This window comes from Fusarium oxysporum, chromosome 5, assembly GCF_000149955.1.
Source record: "Fusarium oxysporum f. sp. lycopersici 4287 chromosome 5, whole genome shotgun sequence".
Lineage (NCBI taxonomy): Eukaryota > Fungi > Ascomycota > Sordariomycetes > Hypocreales > Nectriaceae > Fusarium > Fusarium oxysporum.
Genome location: NC_030990.1, coordinates 1,921,112 through 1,942,060, shown reverse-complemented (window position 1 = coordinate 1,942,060; position 20,949 = coordinate 1,921,112). Strand labels below are relative to the sequence as shown.

At 47.9% G+C, this 20,949-nt stretch overlaps 7 protein-coding genes across 13 annotated transcripts; 3 read left to right on the top strand and 4 right to left on the bottom strand.

Annotated features, from left to right (window-relative positions):
• Positions 1-5,298: 5,298 nt before the first annotated feature.
• FOXG_01728 (uncharacterized protein) lies at positions 5,299-6,708 on the top strand (the record flags this gene model as incomplete). Its single annotated transcript, XM_018378710.1, has 4 exons — positions 5,299-5,439; positions 5,539-5,582; positions 5,709-6,347; positions 6,534-6,708. 4 exons carry the CDS (start codon positions 5,299-5,301, stop codon positions 6,706-6,708), a joined length of 999 nt encoding a protein of 332 aa, XP_018234673.1.
• Positions 6,709-7,301: 593 nt separating this feature from the next.
• FOXG_18169 (uncharacterized protein) lies at positions 7,302-7,469 on the top strand (the record flags this gene model as incomplete). The annotated part of the gene is made up of 1 exon (XM_018398220.1): positions 7,302-7,469. One exon carries the CDS (start codon positions 7,302-7,304, stop codon positions 7,467-7,469), a length of 168 nt encoding a protein of 55 aa, XP_018234672.1.
• Positions 7,470-7,705: 236 nt separating this feature from the next.
• Positions 7,706-8,623, bottom strand: FOXG_01727 (uncharacterized protein; the record flags this gene model as incomplete). Its single annotated transcript, XM_018378709.1, has 4 exons — positions 7,706-7,885; positions 7,942-8,032; positions 8,080-8,159; positions 8,417-8,623. The coding sequence occupies 4 exons, from the start codon at positions 8,621-8,623 to the stop codon at positions 7,706-7,708; spliced, it is 558 nt and encodes a 185-aa protein (XP_018234671.1).
• Positions 8,624-10,078: 1,455 nt separating this feature from the next.
• On the bottom strand, positions 10,079-13,638 carry FOXG_01726 (uncharacterized protein). Of its 2 annotated transcripts, XM_018378707.1 has the most exons (6): positions 13,595-13,638; positions 12,655-13,368; positions 12,567-12,591; positions 12,424-12,509; positions 11,094-12,368; positions 10,079-11,044 (listed from the first exon to the last, which is right to left on the bottom strand). In XM_018378707.1, the coding sequence occupies exons 2-6, from the start codon at positions 12,690-12,692 to the stop codon at positions 10,468-10,470; spliced, it is 2,001 nt and encodes a 666-aa protein (XP_018234669.1). In that variant the 5' UTR covers positions 12,693-13,368; positions 13,595-13,638; the 3' UTR covers positions 10,079-10,467. The 2 variants fall into 2 exon arrangements, with proteins under 2 accessions (XP_018234669.1, XP_018234670.1); XM_018378708.1 differs by having other exon boundaries at positions 10,303-12,368.
• Positions 13,639-14,974: 1,336 nt separating this feature from the next.
• On the top strand, positions 14,975-19,377 carry FOXG_01725 (uncharacterized protein; the record flags this gene model as incomplete). Of its 6 annotated transcripts, none has more annotated exons than XM_018378704.1 (4): positions 14,975-15,345; positions 15,546-15,758; positions 15,806-16,568; positions 16,618-17,368. In XM_018378704.1, 4 exons carry the CDS (start codon positions 15,145-15,147, stop codon positions 17,223-17,225), a joined length of 1,785 nt encoding a protein of 594 aa, XP_018234665.1. In that variant the 3' UTR covers positions 17,226-17,368. The 6 variants fall into 6 exon arrangements, with proteins under 6 accessions (XP_018234665.1, XP_018234662.1, XP_018234663.1 ...); XM_018378701.1 differs by having other exon boundaries at positions 15,432-15,758; XM_018378705.1 differs by having other exon boundaries at positions 15,010-15,345; positions 16,621-17,328.
• Positions 17,593-19,104, bottom strand: FOXG_18168 (uncharacterized protein; the record flags this gene model as incomplete). Its single annotated transcript, XM_018398219.1, has 1 exon — positions 17,593-19,104. The coding sequence occupies one exon, from the start codon at positions 19,102-19,104 to the stop codon at positions 17,593-17,595; it is 1,512 nt and encodes a 503-aa protein (XP_018234668.1).
• Positions 19,180-20,653, bottom strand: FOXG_01724 (uncharacterized protein; the record flags this gene model as incomplete). Its single annotated transcript, XM_018378700.1, has 3 exons — positions 19,180-19,409; positions 19,453-19,921; positions 19,973-20,653. The coding sequence occupies 3 exons, from the start codon at positions 20,651-20,653 to the stop codon at positions 19,180-19,182; spliced, it is 1,380 nt and encodes a 459-aa protein (XP_018234661.1).
• Positions 20,654-20,949: the final 296 nt, after the last annotated feature.

Here is a 20,949-nt window from a genome sequence, read left to right as displayed (position 1 = left end):
CATAACTATCCATGGGAATGGATAAGAAATCGAGACTTGGCGGATTGGAGTGCAAACAATGCAGAGAATGCACTTCACAGAATAACGTACCTCACATGAAAAGGAAACCATGGCTGCTCAGAAGACACTCGAGTGTCAATGGTTAATAAGTTGGGTTTCGCTGTGCAGAGAAGAGAAGTAAACCTGCACAACGGTGCAGTTCTGAGAGACGGTCGGTATTTAACGGGAGACAACGCAGATTCAACGTCCTGAAGAGACTGCAGAACTGCTGGCTTCCAAGAAGCAGAGTGGAGGGGCGAAAGGGCCAGGGGACGAAATGATTCGGCCGAGGGATGGTTTTGAGGCACTCAAAGCAAAAATAAAATCGGGGGCAGTGCTTTTTTCAGAGCTCTGTATGGTCTGGACGAGGTTGCTGATATGACAGGCGCAAAAGACTAGCTGGCCTAAGGTTGCGTTGGGTGTTGCTTGGGCACGACTTGGGCAGCATAAGCTCAACAAGCGATTAGAGGCAATAAAAACGAGGCGAAATCAAGCAAGAGTCAGTTGCGAGCCCGAGGAATGCGTTGCGCCGACCAAGTGAAAAGGCGGAAAACAAAGTTGGATGTTGACGATAGCACGAGATTGATGGAGGGGCGGGCGGGACAAAGCAGATAGCCCAGCACCAGCAGACGAGATTGAGTGCAGTCAGGTGGAGGGGTCCTTCGAGACCAGGGTCCGTCAAGCCTGAGTCTGAGTCTAAGACTGAGCCTCTCCGAAGAGCACGGTTCTTGCGACGGGTTCCAGCTCCTGAGGATCACGTAGCGTAGCGTAGCGTGATGATGGAGGCGCGGGTAGTGGGCGGGAAAGGTGGCGTGTGATCCCAAAGAATTAAATTAGGAGTGCTCCAAAAGCGAGATGGAGGGATGAATATCAGTAGAGCGAAAGTCTCTTTGAAAATGACAAGAATGAACTGCACGCGCGCGCTGGCGAAAAGAGTGGGATGTTGTGGAAGAAAAAAAAAATAGACGAGAAAAGGAGGGCGTTTCATTGATTAGAGTGGGTGCTACAGATGGAACTACAGCACGAACCCGCTGTAACGAACGCCCTGAAAGAGGGCAACCACAGCAACAACTGCAACTGACAGGAACAGGAATAGTGACAATAAAACACGAGATAACGACCCGACAGGAAGCATCGGATCCAATGCAGAGCATCTCACGCCATAGGAAGTTTGGAGGGCTTGTTACCTGAACACCCAAGCAACCATCATAATCACCATCAACAATCAACAGCCAACTCCAGCAAGGAAACGCTCAAAATAGTTCAGAACCAGTTCAGTTCAGCCCAACCAAAGCAAGCCTCCAGCATCCTGACTGTCTCAGCCTATCAGTGCGTGTGTGAGCCCGCTGCTGTAGCGACGCCTGCAACAAAATGATTGGATGCTCATTCATTATTAGTAGAAACCTGATATTGGGTGCTCATGGATGATGACGATGATGCACACCTCAGAACCAACCCTGGAAGCTCTGAAGCCGCTCGCCCTGGATGGGTCTGTTGCTCATCAGAACGCTAGTCCAGCCCAGCATTCCTTCAGATCTTTGCTTACCATTGGCTGAGATATTAACCCAGACAGGGGCACTTATCAATGTAATGCCGCCCAGCAGGATAGGTTGGGTCTTGATTGGAGACTCTTCGCGCCTGTCAAATGTTCCTCGTCTATCACTTGTAAGAGAGAGTTGAGATGGTGTCAGGAGTTTGTCCCAGGAGTGTCAGAGTTGAAAGGCACAGCATGTTCCCCTTGCCTAGGGTTCGTGGCGCGCTTATTTCATAACTTGTGTGCACTCGTTTCAAAAGGGGCTTGACGCTTGTTCAATTTGATGTTGACGATCATCAACAACGTAGCAATGCGCCATCGAGATGCATGTTTCGCGGCTCGATAGTGTGTGCGTACCTGAGCTGTGGATGGACGGCTTTTCTTGCATACTTTCTTGGCGTGCCATGTCAAACGCCCTGATTTGTCTGTAACATGCTCAAGAGGTGCCATGCGCATAATAAGGAAAAGAAGGGGCCTCAAAGCGGCAGCACTCCAATGGATTCCTGAACAAAAAAGGGACTCAGTGCTTCACCACAAGGGTTCTTCACCCACTTTGAGTAGCTTCTACGACATCAACCTGTTCAACTGCGGGGCAGATAGAGACAAAGACGAGGGGAGGGAAAGAATATGATATTTCTGCCTTTTGATAAGAGTTATGCGCTGTTCAGGTTGCTTTCCAGTCCACCGTCGACGGACGCCAGCCTCTGGTAACATGGCTCACAGCTACCGGTCCATGCTCGTAGTCTGCATGAAAGTAATCCAATGACCGTGAGATACGTGCTCAGCTCAGAACTGCTTGCTTCTTGCTTCGACGCCCCCAAGAAGAATACAAATTTTCATGTTAGTGTGCAATGACAAAACTAGGTTCAGGGCCGTAGATGCCGTGGCCCCTTGCATAAAACTCTCCTCCTGGCTGGCATGTTTGTTTGTATTATTGATCGTTCGCCTATGAACTATCCCGCCATGCCCACGAGTTTATCATGCCGCTACCCGTCATCTGGCCACAGCAACTTTTACCCCACCTAGCAAGATACAGCACGACAAGATAGCTGCCAGGTACAGGCGGGGGCTTGGTTTGTCTATGTCATAAAACGAGATTGACTGTCCCTCCAGTTCAACCTCGCTCGCCTCATGTTCATCTTGGGTGGGTTCAGCATAATGCGCCTTTATTTCAAGAGTGTCTCGTGGTCTGATTAGCTTACCAAGCTATGCCTCTAATTATCTAGCTGATGGCACAAAGAGGCTAAACCACCGCGACGGTGGGCGCAGAAGGCCAAGATGAGGCTTGTCTCAGGGGATATCCCTGATCAGCATAACTGCTGCAGCCCACAAGCAGAGTATCATACGAAGCTGAGGAATGGAGACCCAGCCAGGCTACGAGAAGAGCATCTGAAAAACATCAAAGGGCCGAGACGAAAGGGACAATTTCTATAAATTTCCTTATCCGCATTCCTCAGTTTTATCTCGAGGAATAAGGATAATTGTTCGAAAGACAATGTCCTAGACACTCGTGGACGGGCTGGAAGATACCCCCGCACAGAGCTTGGGAAGGCCGTCGCAGAGGATGTGAGATATTGTTTCATCAACCAAGAAAAGCAACTCCCTTCTGCCACAATTTGATAGCCAGTCACACATCACATCACATCACATCGCAGAAGCTAGGGAGATGCTTCCCAGCGTCTCGGACCTGGCTACTGGGTGGGCTTATGCAGGCCGTAGATACGGTCGATCGTTAGCCAGGAACCAGATTGTGATAATAATGTCCGTGGCTCTGGTATCACATTTGTGAAGTACCCAGCTGTCAGTTCATCTTGACTCTTCAACATGCATCTGGCTGTACAGCACAAGCTTCCCTGATTCAGCAACCTTGGGGATCCATGAACGAGCTATTCTGTGGTACGGGCGGTATGTCAAGATCTTCCCGGATCAACAACTGGCGAGATTGAAGCCCGCTCTTTATTGTTTGTTAACATGATGTTGTTGGTCCGTGACATACATAAGCTACGGCATGGATGTGTTCGTAAGCAGACTGAAGGACCTCGATCCTAAATGACAGAAATACTCAGACAAGTTTAAGACCATATAGGATAAACTCAGGATATTCTCTGATTAGTTATTTTCGCACCCTCATCAAAGGTCTTAGAAGCTCTTTCGTTTCTTCCTGCAAGCTTCCTAGCGTAGTTAAGTCGATTACGTTGAGCTCATTTCCACCGTCATGTCCGTACCCCTGGTTGTTTGTCATGTGGTTTATCTTTAACGAGAACAACAGAAGGCTGTGATGATAAAACCGTTTGACAGCTGACTAAAACTCATTTATCTTTCCATGCACCTGTGTGATGGCATATAACTATGGCGCCCCCTTGATCTCCTTGTCTCTGTTGATCTGTCTGTTTCGTCGCGTGTATCAGCTTCATTGGTGAGAGTAAGCCAGGAGGCTTCGGGTACCTGAAAGTAGCCCGCGGCAGAGGTACAGCCTCCGCCAAATTAGCGTTGACCGTTAGCCATGAGTGTTCGGATAGATCTGCCGGCAAGTGTGGATGCATAGGTATCCTCGTGATTCGACTTGGCCTGTTGATCGCCTCGTACAACGAGCCGGGCCTTGCACTTGGTGAACCATCCGAGAGTCCCGAAGTTATCGATATTGGCTAGATTGGTTCCTGTCTAGACATGGATAATGACTTCTAGGCAGATCTATTGTTGAGGTGCTAAGTACAACTGTTGCTGGATTCAAAGCCTGAGGATTCGGCCCAGTCAATCGCTTTCTTAACGTACCTTGATCTTCATTTCTTCTAGAATTTTGGCTTCGCTTCTTTTTCTCCTCATGACACCTTCTTAACCCTACCTCGACCAATATCAAATACCACTCCTTATTAGACTTTTGTTCCCTTGGATATTTTTGGGGCACTTGTACATCGTTCTACCATACTTCAGCATCGTCCCATTCTATTTGTGCTTCCACGTCTCTTGCCAACCTCGGTATCATTCCAAAGAAGGTCTTTCGACCCATGTCATCCTCGTGAGTGGTACTTCCATAAGTGGGATCGCCGCCGAAGACAGCCCTCAAGGAGCAAGAAAACCTCTGGCCTTAGATCAAGGTGTCTAAAATAACTTGTCTAGAGGTCCGCCAAGTATATGCTAAGCTTGCCTAATTCTTTTTGTCGCTCAAAGGTACTAGGAAAGTGGTCCTAGGTTTTCTTGCTTCGCCTGGACAGTCGTCAGGGGCAGCTTCAACAAATTCAATTCAGCTTGTTGCTTTTAGGTCTAGGGATCGAAGAGGCACACGCAATATTTACCTGTTACCTGCTTCCTCTACAGTGATTAGGTATTGGTCTAGTTTGGCAACTCTTGTCACCTCTTCCTTCCTGCCCTTACCCCCCCCTCAGCAAACCTCGAGCCGTATTTCCAATATCTTAGTGCATAACGCCTCGATAAACTCAACATCTATCGTCAGACAGGTTCAATTACCCAGTACTTTTTCTTGGGGCAGTCACCGTCTTTTCGACCCTCGCAGTTCGCGACCGCCTACGATCTATACGAACCGATACCATATGCCCCTTGTTGCAGTCTCCGGCCTGTCTCCAGTCTCGGTCTCCGCCGTCAATCACTGTCGGGGGTTCCATCTCCCCATACAGTCCAACTCGGTCTGGGTTGATAGGTAGACAGACATATACGGTCTACCTTCACTGCACTGCATCTGCATCTGCATTTGCAGCCATATTGTTGTAATGCCCAGCAAACCGACCAAAGCAACCATGTCCAGCTCCAACTCTCCCACATCCCAAACCTCCAACAGCTACGTCGAGCAGACCGTCTCAGTATTGAGCTCGGTCGCCAGCTACATGCGTCTGCCCGCGTTGGCTTCAACGGTACGTCCACTATACTGCAGCTTGGCTGACAAAATAGTCTTGACTGCAGCCATCCGTAACTACCTAGGGACTATTCTAACGTCAATGCGCATACAATAGGGTCTCGCCGCTGTCCTCACCTCATTACTTTACTTTAAACAGAAGTCCGTATCCCAACACCATCACCATCACCGCCTCCGTCTCCCCTTCCTAGCTACTACCAACCTCCTCTTTCTTTGCCTGACCCGCATCATCATCAAGCCGAGCCCCGCTAACCCTGCATGCATTAGGGCTCTCATTTACCCGAGTAACATTCCCGCAAATTCTCGCTCAGACGTCCCCAAGCCTTCAGACTTTGGCATCTCAAATTTCGAAGAACTTTACATCCCGACCGATGATGGCGAGAAGCTCTCAGCCTTCTACATCCGTGGCCCTCGTGGCCACAAGAACTCAAACATCACCATCTTGATGTTCCATGGCAATGCTGGCAACATCGGCCATCGGTTACCCATCGCTCGAATGATCATAAACTACATTGGTTGCAACGTTTTTATGCTCGAGTATAGAGGCTATGGTTCCTCAACAGGTCAGCCTGACGAGTCGGGTCTCAATGTTGACGCCCAGACAGGGCTCAACTATCTGCGGCAGCGGGCCGAGACACGCGATCACAAGCTCATGGTTTACGGTCAGAGTCTGGGCGGTGCCGTCGCTATCAAGCTTGTCTCCAAGAACCAGGAAGCGGGTGATATCGCTGGTCTGATCTTAGAGAACACCTTCCTCTCCATCCGGAAGCTGATCCCTTCCGTTGTGCCCCCTGCCAAATACCTTACCCTGCTATGCCACCAAGTCTGGCCCAGTGAGTCGGTTCTTCCCAATATCACAAAGGTGCCCACGCTCTTCATCAGTGGCTTGCAGGATGAGATTGTTCCGTAAGTTCCTCTACACCCTCTCTTACACTACTACCCCGGGTCCTGTGATGATTAAATTTGCATCACCCACAAAAGTTGAAGTACCCTCGTGGTCTTGATATGAAAGCAAATACTCCCTGATGATCGACATTACATTCTTCCACTGCAGCATAGCGCAACACAGAACACGAAGCTAATGTATTTCAGGCCAAAACACATGAAACAGCTGTATGACCTCTCCGCCGCACCCACCAAGCGGTGGAAGCCTCTCCCAGGTGGCGACCATAATTCAAGTGTCCTGGAAGAAGGCTATTTTGAAGCCATGTCAGATTTCATCGCTGAGGTAACGGGTGATACACCACAAGAGAAGACACGTTTGTAGAGACTGGGTATATCTCGTTTAATATTCCATTATGCATGCATAGCCTTGGTGAAGGAAGGAAAACGTACGGACAGCATACAGCATCACACTCACGATTTACGACACCTCCTTTTTGTATTACCACACCTCTGCGTATACTTTCTTTGCTAGTCCATATTTACATACACGCTCAACGCTCGCGAATAGTGGATTCGCAAACCCCGAACTAGAAAAGAAACTTGGCATTGATGCGACATTGATAAGCTATTTTGAGTTTGTTTGCTTGTGCTTGTGGTGGCCTTGGTGGGGGCATCTTGAGCCTCGTGATCCCTCCTAACTTGATGTTCGCGTGATACGAAAAAATAAATAGTTGGTGTTACATCAATGTCTTATATGCAAGCCTTTGGGTGCAAGAAAACTTCTGCCATTTGATAAGGGCGATAGAGAATTAAGGTAAATGGTCTAAAAATCTACTAAGTATATACTTTACTTACTAAGTCTATCTTGAAACTGTCTAAGTCTTTTTGTCACTTGGAGATTGGTGTACTCTGCATCTGCAGCATGGGAGGTTGTTCCGAAACCAAGCGAGCGTGATGAAGAATGCTACGAGAATCATGGAGGATCTGCGAGTACATTTCGAGGGCGATCAGATGGAGGGTGCTGGGCAGGATAGTGCTGAGAACCACAGTCCTCAGACGAAAGTTGCTGAGGGGAAAGGTATTGATGTTAAGATGACTGATGCTGAGGTGGACGAGGCCCGCTACATGAGCCAAGCCGAATAGGTAGAATGTCGTTGATACTCTTCTCGGTTTGTAGGGATGTTCCAAACTGCTCTCCTGCTAATGCTTGCTCTGCTTCAGCCTCCTCCACAGCCAGTTTCATGGTATTGATAGCTATGTTGCAGACATGAGAGAAAGCATCCTTTCCACTGATAGTTACCTAACTATCATCACGACGGATGCCAGCTTGGGTTGTCGTTTTATGCAGGCGTCTGATTCTCTCGACTAGTTTTGGTGAATCATCCTCCGGTCTCTCGTGTAAGCTGGAGCAAGTCTGAACAACGAAAACTTCGCCACATCACCGCAGGAGTGCTATGGCCGTCCAATGCAGCATGCTTGAGTCCGTTGATCAACTGCTTAGCCACCGTTATCTTCAGCCGGTCAATGCTATCTCCCTTCTCAGTAGGAAACCAAGCCTCCTGTGTTCAATGTTAGCTTATAAATTTATCAAGCATTGTGAAGGCGATGATCATACCTTCAGCAGTCTGATGAAATGCTCTACGTCTTTGTCTCCGTTGTATTCCTCGGGTCTCTCAAACATCCCCTTTGTCGCAAAGTAGAGTTGGCTAGCAGGTGACAAATCCTTCCATGAAATGCCATTGATTCCTGCTACGTTAGCTTGTCCTCGATGACGCCAACAACGACTGCAAGTTGACTTGACTGGAGGAGGCAATAAAACTTAGGATATTGACCCTAAATGATAAAAATGCTTAGGTAAATTATCATAAGCTTAGGGTGCTCTTTGATGAGTTTATTTTGGCATCCCTTATTAAGGTCTGAAGTTTTCTTGCTCCCTGGGGCTTGATTTTGTCTCTGAATCGGATCACTTGAAATTGCTGTCGCTGAACATAATCAAATTTGATTGCCGATAGACCTGGATGAATTGTGATTTCGTAGTCGGGCAGTGGGTTCGCCTCTTAGTCTTGGTCAGAGGTGATCCTGCATCATACACATAATGTCCTCTCCTTTAACCAAGTTTCTATATGTTCAAGTCCTTGGTCAGCCGAGTTAACGACGGCTGTGCCATCGCCGCCATTCTCGCTGGTGGTGACCAATTCCTGGAGCGCTCCAGGTGCCTTTACCCCAATGACCAAGAGGGCGTTTGTGGCAGTTGTTGATGGGATCGTGCTTGGGCCTAGCTGCTCGGCGGCTTTCATGGCCTTCGCGACCTGTTCTGATCTTGTTTGCCCATGGCGCATTGGCTTCTGAAGATTCTCGCAGGTTGTAGAGAGCTCAGCTAATACTCGCTCGTATTCTTGGCGACAATAGTTAGTTTATTTCCACTTATTTGCAGACTTAGAATTAATAATTAAACAAACCTTTCTGGCCGATCGACTTGACTTGACATGCTGTTATGCATGTGTCTTGGACGACGCAAAGGAATAAACAGAGAGTGTTAAATAAAGACAGCTGAAATATAACGAAAATGACCGAGGTAGGCTGTACACGTGACCGCAGTAGATTTGCTGTTCGGGGGGTTGAACTTGAGTGCAATCTGAGTGAAGCTATCCGCGGCGGTGGTCATTTGAGATATGGAGAATGCAAGATGCAAATTGGAGGATAATTGGCGGAGGAGGGACCATTCTTAGGACCGCTATCCTAAGGGGTGAAAAGATTTAGGCAAGCTTAGTATAGCTTAGTAAATCCTTAGACTACCTATCTACCTAAGTAGTTGTTTTTGGCAGTGTTATTAAATTGGATGTTGGAGGTTTTTTTGCTCTTCCGGACATCAAGAAGACGAGCAAGTTACTGGAAATCCCTACAGACTCCTATTGGGTATTGGATATCTCGGTAGGTCTACAACTCCATTGCTGTATGTTGCGAAGCTATTCCAAAGCCGCGTAGAAAGAATGCTAATCTATCTGGGGAGCTTAGGACTTCCTTTCTTTTGAAACCTCCTATTCTTCCACTGTTACACTTTTCTTCCTCTCCTATTACACCGCCCCTCTTCCTCCTCCTCTTCTTCTTTTCTTGCCCTTTGACTGACATCGCATTGTATCCCTCACGTTGAAACATTTGCAAATAGTTCCCATCATTATATTTTATGCCAGCGAGCTCTCCTTCTCAAAACCGCCATGCATAACACCGGACTGTGCTCTTAAGTTCTCGCTTATTTGATATTTGTCAGACGTTCTTCTCAATCTTACTATGTACTTTCAACTCTGAAGAGGTTGTTAGGATTCAACTTTAAATGGGTAAGGTATTGATAATACATCATTAGATGAACAATACCCATTTACCCACATACATAGGTAGTAAGACCAAAGGCTGCACAATCAGGATAACACAATAATGTCATTTTTAGACACAACACAACAGCATCAATAATATAACCAGACACCTCTATCATAGGCTCGCATTAAATCAGAGGTCAGTGTAAACTTTTGCTGCTTTGATGACGTAATTGCTGCCTCAAATACCAGCCTTAGCAGCGAGGTTTTTCAACTTCTCCCCCTGCCTTTTTCCTTTATATTATGCTTTATTCACCTACGCACTTCTCCAGTACGTTATTCAAAATGCCTCCTGATCACTTTTGCTAACATAGGTCATAGTCACCGTCTCGATGTCGGTACGCAACAGCCTGCAGCCCGACGAAGCAGTCTCGGTTGGAACGTGGATATTCCTAGTGGTCGACGAAAAGCTCTACTCGACACGATCTTTGGAGCATTAACGGTCGCAAGACCCAAATCGATTCTAAGCCTCCCCGCAGTCTTCCACTACCCTTAAAGGTTCCTTCAATGCATCCAGAATATCCGTGATGAAAATCTTCAAATGGACCGATCGGGGCACCTCATCAAACAAGCTGTTGCACAAGACGAGCCTAAACTTATGCCTCCATTCTAATATATTCATAAGGTTTACCTAAATCTTTGTACAGTTAAGATGAAATTGATTGGAAATAAGGGAAAGGACTGGGCGTTACTGTTGAAGAATTTCATATACAGTATTGGCTTTGCAGCTGTTACATCTTGCTCTACCTCTAAATATTTACAACTCATCCCTATTGTGGCCCTAGGGGCGGTTGGTTGAAGTCAAACGGCGCCATCACGCCTTGTTCTGAACCTTGAAGCTGCATACTCAAAAACTCGTCCGTCACAAGTGTACCTAACTCCTCGCCCCATTGAGCCATGAGCTCAGCTGTAACGTTGTGACCCAGCTCTAGGCCGTTCATGAGATCTGGCCCAATGAGAGGATCTTCCGGGGGCATCACAACCTGTGAATTGCGTGCCCGTACGACATAATCTTTGATCTCACCCATGCATGGCCAGGTGTGCTGTACTTCCTCCATTGCGTCAATGACGGTCGAAAGTGATCGTGCAATGTCTGAGTCTTCCCACGAGGCTCCCTGAAAGAACCTCTTCATCATGATGGTGCCAGCTGCCGTGGATAGAGTCTGAACAAAGTCCAGTGGCAATGAGCGGAATCGATAGTGTCGTGAATATGTTCTCATCAGGCGCAGGATAGCCTGCAACGACTCGTAGCAGATCTCCACGTCTTCACTTTCGGCAATACCTTGTTTCTCGTACATATGCGAAGGCGGCCGATGAAGAATAATCATGATTGTATGGAACAGCATGCTGTGACATGTCAGTATACAAAGATGACGCGGCTTGGAGGGCAACTCACTGCATACGAAGCACAGAGGGTTGCACGACGCCTACAGTCCATTGGTTCCAGTGCAGAGTACCGGGAAGACTCGATAGCCACTTTGTGAGCGACACGTGTATTTGTCGTGACCTGGCTGCAGCTACGGTGGCGTCGACGTTACCTCGACGATTCTCAAAGAGATCCGTGATCATGAGATGGGCGATCTTGCACAGCTCTGCTTGGTAGATGAAGGACCCAACAAGGGCAACTCCGTCTTCGAATTCTGTTGCTGAAGCACCTTTACAGATGTACGTGTCCAGCAAACCCTCCCAGTCTGGAGGGTACTGCAATCGGATAGTGTTGCGGACGTCTGATTCGCTAGGGTGCAGAGCTGGTGGTCTGCCAAAGTATAAACTCAGTTGCTTATCGGCAATGAATATAGCCCAGTAGACCCGTCTAAGAATCTCCGTGTCACGGTTTGATGCTCCTTCTGTCGAAGCGTCCCAGTTGTTTGGGTCAAGGTGCAGGCCCATCTCGTGGGCAAGTCGGAAGGCCATACCAGCAAAGAGCCAGCCTTTTGATGTATGACCTACACCAATCTCACGATAACCCAATAAGGCCAAAGCTTGCAAGGTGGTGAGTTCTGGGCTGTCGAGAGCTGCGTATATCAGTTGCTGAGCCTGGTGGGCAAAGATATCGGATACTGAGCGAGAATCGTCGAGCTGCATGGCGCCAAGCGAGCAGATAGCAAAGAGCAGAGCATCTGAGTAGTATCTGCCCGAGCCAACATCATAGTCTCGTAAGAAGTACTCTCTGTAGATGAGCATATGGAACTGATATTGATACTTAAAATAGGCTGCCATGCACGTCTGGGAGGTCTCATCGTGAGGTGCGTACACAAAGCTCGGGTCTCTCGGGCTGCTGGAAGCGCTCACTTCCGGTATGTTCATCATGAGCGGTGTGGAGTTAGATTCGAGGTGAGTAGTTATCTCATCTGGGGATAATGAGACCTCTTGTGAGAGATGGATGTGAAAAGCGCTGGTGCCGCCAAAGAACTGAGTGGCATGGCTCGATCGAGGGCGTCTCAACTGTCCAGAACGGACCTGAGCAGCTACAACTTTGGGGTCAGTATTTGACTTGGCATGGTCAATCTGCGACTTTTGTGTAATGTCGAGTGAGGCTGGTGGTGAGAGGGCTATCTCGGACAGCATCTCATCTCTCTCAGCGCTGTCGGCAACGGCGAGCTTGCGAAGCAATAGCTCAAGAGATGCCACTTGGCCCTCTAGAGCTTGAACATAGCCTTTAGATATTGGCCTGGTTGATTTTAGAGTTAGTGATAGTTCATGATTCTGGCGAGGTAGAGTCATACCGTTGCTTCTCTCCGCTACCGCTGAGTATACATTCCGTGCCAGCCTTGATACACCGCGAGCACGGCCGTTTTCGATCACATTTTATCTTGTCGAAGAGTTAGTTTTGAGGTCGATGAAAGAGCTAAAGACATATATATCGCACCTTGCGGCGACGACATCGTTCACAACTGTAGTAGTCATTTGAGTCAGCGCATGAAAGTGGAGTTGGCTTAGATGAGGGGATTACTCACGATATCTTGATGGACTCGCCCATTGGCGTTTCCTCCATGATGAGGGATGTGTAGATAAGAAGGCGCTTGGGTATGGATTTCTGAGCGTTGATCACTATTTTTTTGAGACAATTAATAGTCGTACCATGAGTGAGTAGTCATAGATGGATCTTTGGGTGATAGAAACGGCTCGTTTAGACGCCAAGGGTGAATCGCTAGCTACTACTGGCTGTTTTTATTGGCTTGTCACTTGACCTCAGCATTCAACATTCCTATACATGAAATCACCATGTGTTGCTCTCACTGTTCTAAGGTGTAACAGAAAACATGAACAGATTGAGCAAGAGAACTATCATCTAGAGATGAACGATTCTGATAGATTTTGACTTGAATTGTAGACGGTGTGATTTCACTTGCTCAACGTCCCGGGTAGCTCCAAATGATCTGATCTGACAAGTGTCCGACCTGCATTTGAAGAGCAAGGATTTATGGCTATTACAAGAAAGACTTTGAGTCTCGAGCGGATTATGGAGTCTTTTTGTGCGTAATAGCCATACTTTTAATTATCTCGATGCGTCAGCTATTCAGCCAGTTGAGGAGAACTCCTTGTAAACGGGAGCATGTCAGTTCATGGTGAGTGCAAACCATATCTTGAGCCAACAAGGGTGAATTGGTGAGCATCCTTGTCTCTCGGGTGCCTTGCAGCCAGCCTTGTAGATTAAAAAGCATGAGCCACTGCTTATGGTAAGTATATGGATCTTGAAAGGAAACCTGATCGGAACATTGCTGCAGGTGCGTTGCATATCTTTGATGTACAGCCTCGAAGCTGTTGACAGGGCTAAAGACTCATGGAAATCCATCATGTCGATGCTTGTTGTGCTTGCTCGTTGCCAGCACAGCCTGTTGAGTATCTGCTGTAGCTCTGGTAGGGGTGCCTACAGGTTGGCGATGAGAAACCTACCATTTTGTTGTAGGCGGTTGCCATTTCGGCAGTGATGTTGTCACGTCTAAATATCTCAGTCTATCTATCGAGGTCTCTCCTGAGCCAACCACCCGTCGAACATTGACACCTGAAACACTTGAGTATGCACTGCACTAATCAGCCAACAAAATAATGAACCCAAAAGACAAGGCCGTTGTTCTGCAAGAAGCAACCAGCACGAATATGCTTAATACAGAAATCTCCGAAGGCGCAGGACGATGGTGACAGGGGAATATGCGGCCAACGGCCACGGAGACTGACTTGGATGACAGGGAACTTTTGAGTGACATACTGTACATTCATAGTAAGAAGAAGACGAAGAAGGGCTGAAAGAGATGGCGAATCTTGGCATTGAAAGCAGGGGTGAACATGCTGGCTTAGACTCGGAGTCGGCGGCTGCAAGATGTCTCCGGTCTTGCTACCATGAGTTGTGTATTTGCCAGTGAGGTTGATATGATCACCACCACCACCCATATTTGCATTATAATGCATCTGCTATTACTGCCTTAGCCTTTCTCATGATGATCTGAAGTATCAGACTAGCAAGCGGGTGTAACCTATATGTACATCCGTAAAACCTGCCTTTGTTTGTTTCTGATTTCTGAGGGACTCATAATTAACATTCCTTTGACCAACACGTTGTTGATCCAGTTCAGGAATACTCTGCGAAAATAATAAGGCCATTCCCCCAAAGTGCCAAGAATTGCAGAGCCAAGGTCTATCGCCTACGCCGCAACCTGGAACGACTTGGCCCATTGAATGCCTCTTCCGCATGATGGGAAATTGTGGAATTGGGTCAAGTCTCGACCTCGGACCCGCTGCGATATGGGCTATGCTCGATATCGGCCGAGGACAGGGCAGGACAGGGCAGGACAGGGCAAGGATATCGTAATTTAGCCTGGGTTCCTACAGTAGCGCTGAGATTCGGCCAATGATGGTTGCCACGTTTTTCTTGTCCGTAGCCTGTATCTTTATTACCAACTGCATGGAGGTTAATTCATTGTTACCTGTAATTCCACGGTTACCTTACTGTTGCTTATTCTCTGACTCTGCCTTCGCTTAGATTCGACCCCCCCCCCCCCCCCACAATCCAACCAATAATGTCTCAAGATACCTGGCCATAAGACGGATTCACTCTAGATTCTTGGCTCTTGGCTATACTTTCACCTCTACCTAACCGCCCGCAAAGTGAAAGTACCTCTAGCCTCATGCACGGGTGTGGCGGCCGACTAACACTAAAAAAACAAGGGTCTAAACGGTTTCTTTCAACTTACATGGGTCAGCCAACACTCGATAGCTACCTTAGGTACGGAGTAGGCAAGGGAAGTCTTGGTATTCCTTCGTATTAAAGGTCCCCATTGTCAGCTCAATTAGTCTCGTTTCCTTTGTTTCGCGTTTCTTTGTCTATTTATGACCTCGTATTAATGAAACTGTCGTACTTAAACAACTCCCCATCATCTGAGGTCTAACGCCCCTGGTTATTGAACCACACACATTCAAAACACCAGAGACCGAGTGCCTCAACTATAATGACAGCCGCTCCAAAGCAGTCGGATCCTGCCTCCGAAGAAGACTCTGTACATGCACCCAATAACGCGAACAACATTCATGATGAAGCGGCAATAAAAAAACAGCCCGGCCGGCAAAAATGGTTCATAATTGGTGCAACTGTGTTCCTAATAGTGCTAATACTGAGCTTGACGTTGGGGCTGTATTACGGACTCAGACAGGTATGTTGCAACTGATCACTCAAGCACAGTCTTTGGCAGTCTGTAGAATACAATCTGAAGCACGACTAAACCTGTGTTCTCCAAAGGAACACAATGTTGATGAAACCGCCGCCAAAGACAACACCAACCAAACTCCCCCTCCACAACCCAGCGATAATCCAAACAACAACTCAGATGACAATGATAATAACAAAGACAAGGGGAAAAGCTCAGATGACGATAAAGAAGAACCCGCCAAGAAGAGAGAAGGACCGTTTGTGGACCTGGGGTACTCCAAATATGAAGGCAATGTCCTCGAGAGCAACATTCATGAGTATCTCGGTATACGCTATGCAAAAGCCCCAACGGGGGATCTTCGATGGAGAGCACCTGAAGAACCCGAGTCCACAACCGGAACGCTAAAGGCTCAAGAGGTAAATACAATCCAGCTCACTCATCGACAATATCTCATTCTCTATAGTACGCCCCTTACTGCCCAGGAGTCAACGACGGTCTCAGCTCGCGCATCGACGAAGACTGTCTATTCGCCAACGTATGGACTCCAGCAAATGCAACCTCCGACTCGAAACTCCCCGTCATGGTTTTCTTCCAATCAGGTGGCTACATTAGGAACGCTTCTCCCTACGTGAATGGTACACAGCTCATCTCGGCCTCAAACAACAACATCATCTTTGTTAACTTCAACTACCGTGTTGGCATGTTTGGGTTCCTCGCTTCCAAGGAGGTCAAAGAAGATGGCCACCTTAACGCAGGATTGATGGATCAGAGATTCCTCCTCAACTGGATTCAGAAACACATCGAGGAGTTTGGCGGTGATCCTGAGCATGTTATCCTCCATGGCGAATCTGCGGGTGCCGGATCTGTGGCCCTTCAACTCGTTGCCTATGGTGGAAAAGACGAGGGACTTTTTGCTGGTGCCATTGCTGAGTCGACATTTATGCCTGGCATCCCCAACCCTGACGATCTACAGTATCAGTTCGATCGAGTTGTCAACGCCACAGACTGTGCTGATGCCGACGACACATTGAAGTGCCTCCGCGGAATCAAGTCGACAGACCTCCAAGCCCATAACGCAAAGGCTCCTTTCGACGGCCGCACTTATCGATCTTACTTCTACTGGGCACCCACTACTGATGGTGACATGTTTCCAGACTTGCCTTCTAAGCTCTACGAGAAGGGCGAATTTGTCAAGGTGCCACTACTCTCTGGCTCTTGTACAAATGGTATGTACCTGAACCCATATTCATGTTACATTACTAATTCTATACTTAGAAGGATCCAACTATGCCGTCAATGCAGGCACCTCAGCCCAGTTCATACGCTACATGCAAAATGAATACCCCTATTTGACCACAGAAGATACCGAGACCATTCTCGACCTCTACCCACAAGAGCCCAAGATCGTAAAACACGATACTTGGTTTCCCTCAGCCTCGCGCGCGTACGGCGAAGCAACCTTCATCTGCCCTACAAACAACATCCTCAACGCCTTCGCTGAGCACGCCGACCCCAAGACCCTCTGGTCTTATCGCTATAATGTTGCCATTGAAGAGTTCACCAACGACGGCTATGGCGTTCCCCATGTCTCAAATGCGCCCGCCGTGTTTGGCCCTGATATGACAGCTGCCAAAGCTGGCCCCAGCTATCGCACTTACAACGCGCCCATGGTCCCCATTGTCCAGAACTACTGGATCAGTTTTGTCCGTAGCTTCGACCCAAACACTCACCGTGACGAGGATGCTCCTCGCTGGGAGAATTGGGGTGATGACCAACGACGTCTAGTGTTTGAGTTGAACAACAACACAATGGAAAGTGTGGACAAGGGCCAACGGGAGCGATGCGAGGCTTGGTTAGATATGAGTGGCTCTACCAAGCATTAATGATCTTCACGACTTTGATTACATCACGATTCACAAGCATTTATTTTATCGAATATACTTGATACCCATGTCATATACATAATACATCTACTCACATTCACCCTGCCGATTCAATGTGATCTCCTAGACTAGTTGATTTCGTTCATCACCATGATTGCCTTGAACCAAGTAATCGTATGTTTCATCTAGTACTAGTTCTGCCTCAAGTTGCTCAACATATCAATGCTTAGCATAATGTCGTTGTAGTTCATGCCATCACAACACCCAGGTAATATGTTCAACTACCAGCGAAATAATCGCTATAACATTCAGTCATGGTAATGAATAGTCTCACCCTGGTTGAATTCAACAGGAAAAAGTCGCCATGTTATCCTTCAGAATCCGAATCCTGAGATCGGCTCAATGTTCGTCGCATTAAAGCTTGGACTGCCCGCTTTGCCTCTGCTGCCCAGCGCTTCACTCGCCGTGTTCTGTTGCGTATTCTCTGTGGCAACATTACGCTCGGTGTTAGCATAGAATCTTCAAAAGAGCTGCCCTGAGTAATCTCAGACCGTAACGGTGTAGGGTCGCTGAGGTTGGCTGGACCCCTTGGCCTTTTCCGTATGTTCGTCGGCGAAGCCCGGTGTCGAAGAAAAGACGACTTCTTCCTTATGGGCTTTGAATAGAGAGTTCTGTCAAAATTCTTCCTTACGAAGTTCTTCCCTGAATATAGTGTTTTGTCAAAGTCCCATTTGTCGAATATGCCAAGCCCGCTATCAAACTTTGATTGACTCACTAGTTTCGCCGTTACTATACCCTTAGTTGAAGGGGGGTAAGGAATATCAAACTGGTCAGACAGCTGCCGCGAAGGTCCTCGGATAGTTCCTTCGTCGATGTTAGAGAGTCGCTTGTCAACACCAAACTGGGCGAGTTGCTCTTCCAGTGCTTCCCTAAAGCTCGATCGATCTGTAAAAACGTCTCTGTGAGGAAAGTTCTTCAGCTCTAAGAGAGAGCTGTACTGCTTTAACGGGCTGTTGCGCACAATTGTTCCGTCAGGGCCCATTAGCTTATTGCTCATTCGACTTCGAGACACTTTGAGTCTGAGTCTTGGCTTGATAGGATTACTGGAGCTTCTCTCAGGAATGCCCGGAGATTCAAGGCTCCATTTGCTCTGAAGCCCTGACCGAGACGACCTTAGACGAACTTTGAACCGAGAGGGATTGGTCTGGGTTGGATGGTAGTATGGCTTTGTCGAGTCATTGGTTCTTTTTGAAAACATCGCATCCACACCTACTTTAGACTCCAGGCGAATAGAATTATTAGCAGGACTGCTGGCATACATCCTATGTGCGTGGGTTGCGGTATTTCTAGACGAACTCCAACATGGGAGATCGGAATTGTATTGTGCTTCATCAGGTAACGGTGGCAGAGCCTTCATCAACTGCGGAATGCTGTTTGTGACCCTCAGCTGATGTGCTGGTGAGATTGGGTTAGGTGAAAGAATCCCAGCGCCGATAGTTGCTTTTGGCACGCTCTGCTTCGGTAGGGCCACATCGTTCTTATTCAGAATCTTAATGTTTGTATTGGCGGGGGTTCGGCGATGATGCGCCCCGCGGAGCTTTGGTTTCACAGAGACCCCTTCGTTTCCCATATGTAACGAAGGTTTGTCTGGGCATCGAGCTTTCGTATTTGGTGGAACAGGAGGAGGACTTGCCCGAACAGTGTCATATTCACCGGATCCCTTATCTTTTTGGCTACCTTCCCAAACCCAGTCGTCTTCGCTGGTGTCGATAGATAGTACGGGAGAGCCGCGCTGGGCTAGAGTGGAAGTCATCAGGTGACCTTCCTTCGGCTGCTCCTCTCGAGGTTTTGTAACCATGTCGCATATTGCAGGCCCCATAGCTGAGATATTTGAGGTACAGCAGGGCTCGGGGAAACTTGAAAGTCCACCATTGTAAGTACCTGGTTGCTTTTGCTAAAAGCGGCTGTCTTCCAGCTTCTCCATCGCTGGTTGCTCACAGGCCGGCTGCATTGGAGATTGTTGGGTTGTTTTGATAAAGATCGGAGTTTCCTTGCAACTAGAATTAATATCGGAATCATAAAATTCTTGCCGCTGAGGACTGGACGCATGTAAGTTGCCATACATTGGCACCGAAGCTGCCTGGTTTTGTTTGTTTTCATGTATAGCTGAGCTTCCATAAGAATCTAAACTTGTTAGTTTCATCAAATTCATCAGCAGAAGTCATACCTTTGAAGCTGGCCGAGGGCGCCGTAGTTGTTTCCTCCATGTCGTCTCTCCTCAATATGCCGGTAGTATGCTCTTGAAGAGAGCCAATTGGGGACGCATACTCAAATCCGGACGGGAATCCCTTGTCAAACTCTTCAGTATAATCGTAGTAGAACGAGCTTGGTGAACGAAGAGGTTGTGTGGAATCGTCCGGGGTCCTTCCGTGATACATGTCCACGATGGACGTCAAACTGGCAGATCGAACACTTTGGTCGCCAGGCATGTACTGAAGATATGGAGATTTCGATGGCGGATATCCCGCACCGCTGGGTCTTCTTGACGGATTGGCCCTTGAACCGTAATAAGGTGCGGATGAGGAGCGCGGAGGTAATGAAGACATTGATCGACTGAATTCGGGCCTCAAGGACAAGGGAGGGTATCGTCGATACTTGCGATAACCCCTATACATGTGAGAACTGTAGTTCATGCGCTGTTAACCGTCAGACTGGGGTTGATTGTGAGAGAAGAAGGAGTTACTGACATGCGAAGACCTGTCAATCTCAACCATTCTCCGGTGATCAATGAGACCATTATCTGTCACTGCTGGAGAAGAAGGCCGGACACCAGGCCGTCTCAGACGTGTGGGATATGGAAATGGCGAGCGAGGACGCTGAAGGCCATTATTGCTTTGTTGACTGTGAAAGGTACCGGATGATTTAAAGGAAGGAACCCGTCTTGAACTGCACGTTGTCAAAGAGTACGTTCGCTGGCCTTCCGACGTGGGAGAAAAAGACCTGGGATGAGGAACTCTAGGAGAGCTATATAATGAAATGATCTCGGAAGTCGTGTCTCGATACGAGGGTAGCGATCTACGGTCGTCCCGAATTGGACCGTCCTTAACTTCATCGTAATAAGGGCGAGCTGGCCGCCTCGCCCTTTTATGACCGACTCTTGTGCGAGGGGGTCGAGATGTATTTGAAGGTAAACCAGAATTGATGGAGTAGATACCAAGATCTCCGGTCTCTGTTGTCGTCTTGAGCATGCTCTCTAGAGGTCCGGTAGAGCGGAGGAGAGCAGAAGTATCGTTCAAGCTCTGAAAAGGTAGTCGTGGTTGAGACGGAGACCGTAGCCTCGGGGTAGTGGAACGTCTTTCATGAGATTGATAGGCGCTGTGCAGTGAAGCTTGGCTGACTGATCTGTATCTGGAATCACCGAGGTTCATGATCACTCGCTAACAACTTGACGCTGCATGGAATGCAAATGGGGGGGGGGGGGATAAGATAGACAAGGAATATTCGACTGATCATTTACCGATCAGGAGACCAAGAAGACCAAGAAAGTCGGAGTAGGCGATTACAAGCCAAAATGGCAATAGTCACGGGCAAAAGATGGACACATTCTCGAGAGAATGATTATTAGTGAAGACGAAGTATTGAGATCTGATGGGAAGTTGAGGTCATCTTGCGGCAAAGATCCTTCCTTCGGACAAGAATTACCTGAGGTAGGTATGAAGAGTCT

Excerpts from the sequence above, each read along its gene's own strand:
- FOXG_01726 (XM_018378707.1), bottom strand. The coding sequence starts at position 12,692 with ATGGAGGAAACGCCAATGGGCGAGTCCATCAAGATATC. Across the intron at positions 12,592-12,654 it reads GGCGAGTCCATCAAGATATC|TTGTGAACGATGTCGTCGCC; the intron begins GTGAGTAATCCC and ends TGACTACTACAG. Across the intron at positions 12,510-12,566 it reads AACGATGTCGTCGCCGCAAG|ATAAAATGTGATCGAAAACG; the intron begins GTGCGATATATA and ends CTCTTCGACAAG.